We start from the raw sequence: 4,180 nt of genomic DNA, 5'->3' as shown, positions 1-4,180 counted from the left end.
CACTGGTATTCATCAACAACATCTTCTATACGATTAGCTTGTTCTCTCAATTGTTTCATCCAAGTTTTCACAGCATCACTGCTCAACTCTCCTCTGTCTGCCCTTGCATCTGTGTCTTTAAGAAGAGACTGAATGATCTCTAGTTCGTCTTTTAGGCTTTCGACTTCTTTATGAATACCCTTTAAGGATTTGACTTCATCTTTAATCATCAAGCTCTCAATGATTGGAGTTAAGAATGTCTCGGCCATTTTTCTGCCTCACTTTTTTATCAAATCTCCCTTTTGGATGAACAAAAACAAAACAAAAACTCCCCTATTAACTAAATGTTTGAGAGAAAAAAAAAATATATTTACAACTACATACAACAATTATCAAGACAAAAATATTTTGGACAGAAACAATACCTGAAGAATAAGCTCAAGAAACACTATATTTGACAGTGATTATTGAAGAAATTACCGAAGCAAGAGAGAGAGAGTTGCATCTAGAATTTTTGGGTTCAAAAAATAAGAACTTTGTAGATCAAAGAAAAGATGATGAAGAGTCGAAGAAGAAAACGAAAGTTGTTGTGGTAAGTCAATGAAGACTGGCTTGTGGAAGAGTAAGCTTATCTCTTTTTTTGCCACAAAAAATGATATCCACTTGGCCCACCTGGCCCCAAGCCTCGAGTTAGCTTTTTTCAACCCAAATTTGACGTTTTGAGGTAATTAAAGACCACTAAACAATGCACTTGTTAGCAGTAATTCAATAAACTCCACTTTAATTAAATAGAGCTACTTATTATAATCCAAGTTCCCTCGTGATGTTGAGATTAACAACAAAAGCAGAAACGTTAATTCATACTAGAAGGGTGAATGTGAAAAGAAAAAAAACGGTTTCATATTAGGTGTTACTTTCTTCTCAATAAAATTTCAAGTGTAAAGTTTGTTCCAAAAAAATAAATGACAACTTTTATATTGAAAGACAGAATTACATTAGCTAATTATTGAGTTCCCTTGTGCCAAGAGGTTAATTCGGATGGGATTAATTGTTCATTACATGCAAGCACAGCCTGTGCCATCAACTTCCCAAGCCAAGCATGGTACAACAATCCCCTAGCACCAAGCCCTGCAAACAACCAGAATTTACAGCCCTTATTGTCACCTACAATGTCATTGACACAACCCAGAAGTGGAAGTGAGCCATGCGGAGTGAGTGGTGGCATTGCCCTCAGACCAGCCCGAGCTCCAGCAAAACTCCACTTCTTTAAATCTGGATAAATGGCACATGCCTTAGGCAGAAGTTCATCCAAGGCATGAGAGGATTCTGATGCAGAGACATTTGGGGAAGAGTTTCTTGATTTCCATTCCCATGTAGAACCCATGTACAAACTGCGGGGGCCCTGGATAGCTAGCCAAGCATCTGAAAGTATGGAGGGGCCAGCCTCTGGATACTCTTCTCTGAAATGTCGAATTTGGAAAAATAAGTTTTATGAAACTAGAAGTTTTTTTAATTCTAACACCAACCAATATTTACGTAATTGTGAATCTATTACGTAAGATTTTAAGATTTTACACTTTCGAACCATCTATGTTACAGTATAAGATTTTAAGCTGTTAAGTTTGGGTACTTGAATTGATCTTATCAAACACTTTGGAAGTATAATTATTAACACTATACCCTCTATGGTACAGTCCAAGTGGTCAAGTGTGGGTGCTTAGATTGAAACTTTGCAAGCTCCAAAAAAAGAGGATTGAAGAGGAAAAGACATTCTACCAGACAACCTAATATCAAATAGAAGGCATAAAGATTATTTTACCCAATATCATCAGACAACTTAAGGTGTGCAACAACACCTCTACACGTCCTTAAAGGAATCCTTCCAGCAAGCTCAGGAAGCATGTCTGCTTTGGCACCTACACATATTATTACTGCCTGGTATTCCCCTAATTACATGCACCACACCACAAATTAACGATAGGAAAATATTTATATATAAATATATATATTAACATTGAACTTCTAAAGCAAAAATGAACGATGTAAATTCCAAAATATGTAAGTAAATAGACTGGCTGTTTGTTGAATCATCCAATAACAAAAAATGAAGAATTACCTTCTAAATCAGTGAGTTTGTTAATATTTTTCTTGTGCAAATGTAGCTCTTTTTCTCCAGTGCCAGATGCAGATAATTCTTTTGCTAAATTTTTACACGCTATGTAAAGCGCCTAGCAAATAACCGTCAGATGGTTAAGTCAGGCAAAGCAAGTCTATTATCTTTAAGTATCGCATGGGATTTATGATTCAGACCTGAACATAACGTTGAGGATGGATATTTACAGCTTCAGGCATGTAGAAGGCCTTGTTCAAGGGTAAACATAGATTAGGTACAAGATTTTGGACAGCATCTTTCTCAAGACTTTCTATTCTGCAACTGGAAAGACAACTCCGAGCATTCTAATGGCGTAGAGAAAGAAGCACCAACATTACAATAACATCAAAAATCAAACACCAAGCCCTTGTGCTCATACCAAGTTCAGAGATAATTACATCGCTTATCAATAGCAAGTTTTTCATGCTGACTGCTGGTCTCAAGATTCCCCTGAATGGAGAAATTATCCACTAATAAGTAGAGAACCCTTTTGACCTTTTAAAAAAATAATACTCCATACAATTCATATCCCACGTAATTAAGAACAAGATTAAGGAAATAGTAAAAGCATTTTTTTACTTAATTTTGCATCATATGCTACAGAACCCTTTTGACCTTTCAAAAAACATTATTGTATACTCAAATACTACATAAGAACAAGATTAAGGAAATAGTAAATGCATTATTCGCTTAGTTTTCCATTATGTACTAGTGCACTCCATTCATCAACAACAACCATATACTTCACACTAGTTAAAACACAACATTTCACACATGACAAATATGGAATAAAATATAGAAATAAGTTGAGACAACTGCAGTTATATAAATATATAGAGAGAGAGAAAGAGACCTTTTCCGAACTATGAGGCCTTGAAAGTGAGTATCAAAATCTGAAATTCCAGAGCTTAACTGGTCAGAATCCATTGATGCTTCTGCTGCTTCAGCAACGCCCAAAAGCTTTAAACACTCATTCCAACACTCAGCACCCCTCCATAGAAGCTTAGCTGCAAGACCATAATACCCAACATCATTAACATCTTACATGAACACCCTTTTTCCTCTTTCTTTTTTTCTTCAAAAGATAAAAATAAAGAGCACCCACTAACCTTTAGGGGAATAAGGATGAAGTAGTCCTCCAGAAATTCCAGAAGCACCTCCCCCAATCCCAATTTCATCATAAATATCTATTCGTAAGTTTAAGTCCTCTGCAGTACTCTCCTGCATATGTATATAACAAAAACCCTTCTTTGAAAATTCAAAACTACAGAGACACCGAAAGAGAGAAGGACAGAGACATCGAGCGAATAGAATACTTACGCGGAGCAAATGCCAAGCAACAGAGAGGCCAGCAAAACCAGCACCCAGAACTGCGTACCTACCATAACCAATCCGCCATCAACGACAACACTCAGAAGATAATAGAAGTGAAATTTTAATGAAAAAGAAGAGTATAGTGGACCTGATAGAGGGGCGAGATAGGGAAGAAGAAGAAGAAGAAGAAGAAGAAGAGAAGGTGAGAAATGGTGAAGAAGGGGTTGCTACTCCTCTAGTGTGGATACCACAGCAACGACTCTGCACCACCATCCTTTCTTTCTCTCTTCCTTGCAGCTCACCCACACAGCTACCTCATCTCACTCTTTCTTTCTTCACATAATGTTAATAATATAATTTTTTTTGAGTGAAGTTAATAGTATTGATACTTATATTCACTTTGCCTTGATAAAAGTTGGGATTGTAAAAAATCTGATTTTGTAAAGGAAATTTTACAATAAAGTGACAAAACTGACACAATTTTAACTTTTTTACTTGCACGGTATTTTTAACATTTGTATTGTTCAAAGTTTTTTTTCTTCATTTTTACGGACTCCATTGGCTCCTATCTTCTCTGGTAAGGCAGTAGCAGAGAACCCAGGCATCGAACATTGAGAGGTCTTGGGCTTGCGCAGAGGCTGGGTCGGCTCTGGATGTTGGTGGAATCGCGGCTGTGCGTGGTCGAACGCCGACGGAATTGCAACTGGGAGGCGCGAATTGGGGCTCGGGAATCGC

At 37.1% G+C, this 4,180-nt stretch overlaps 1 protein-coding gene across 2 annotated transcripts; it reads right to left on the bottom strand.

Annotated features, from left to right (window-relative positions):
* Positions 1-851: 851 nt before the first annotated feature.
* Positions 852-3,789, bottom strand: LOC133782883 (uncharacterized). Of its 2 annotated transcripts, none has more exons than XM_062222321.1 (9): positions 3,594-3,789; positions 3,452-3,509; positions 3,241-3,352; positions 2,985-3,138; positions 2,530-2,581; positions 2,290-2,436; positions 2,096-2,207; positions 1,799-1,925; positions 852-1,439 (listed from the first exon to the last, which is right to left on the bottom strand). In XM_062222321.1, the coding sequence occupies exons 1-9, from the start codon at positions 3,716-3,718 to the stop codon at positions 983-985; spliced, it is 1,344 nt and encodes a 447-aa protein (XP_062078305.1). In that variant the 5' UTR covers positions 3,719-3,789; the 3' UTR covers positions 852-982. The 2 variants fall into 2 exon arrangements, with proteins under 2 accessions (XP_062078305.1, XP_062078306.1); XM_062222322.1 differs by having other exon boundaries at positions 3,452-3,501; positions 3,594-3,692.
* Between the last annotated feature and the right edge of the window lie 391 nt (positions 3,790-4,180).

Source organism: Humulus lupulus, chromosome 6 (assembly GCF_963169125.1).
Source record: "Humulus lupulus chromosome 6, drHumLupu1.1, whole genome shotgun sequence".
Classification (NCBI taxonomy): domain Eukaryota; kingdom Viridiplantae; phylum Streptophyta; class Magnoliopsida; order Rosales; family Cannabaceae; genus Humulus; species Humulus lupulus.
This window is presented reverse-complemented; position numbering and strand designations above follow the sequence as displayed.

Excerpts from the sequence above, each read along its gene's own strand:
- LOC133782883 (XM_062222321.1), bottom strand. The coding sequence starts at position 3,718 with ATGGTGGTGCAGAGTCGTTGCTGTGGTATCCACACTAGAGGAGTAGCA. Across the intron at positions 2,582-2,984 it reads GGCCTCATAGTTCGGAAAAG|GGGAATCTTGAGACCAGCAG; the intron begins GTCTCTTTCTCT and ends TTCTCCATTCAG. Across the intron at positions 1,926-2,095 it reads CAAACTCACTGATTTAGAAG|GGGAATACCAGGCAGTAATA; the intron begins GTAATTCTTCAT and ends GCATGTAATTAG.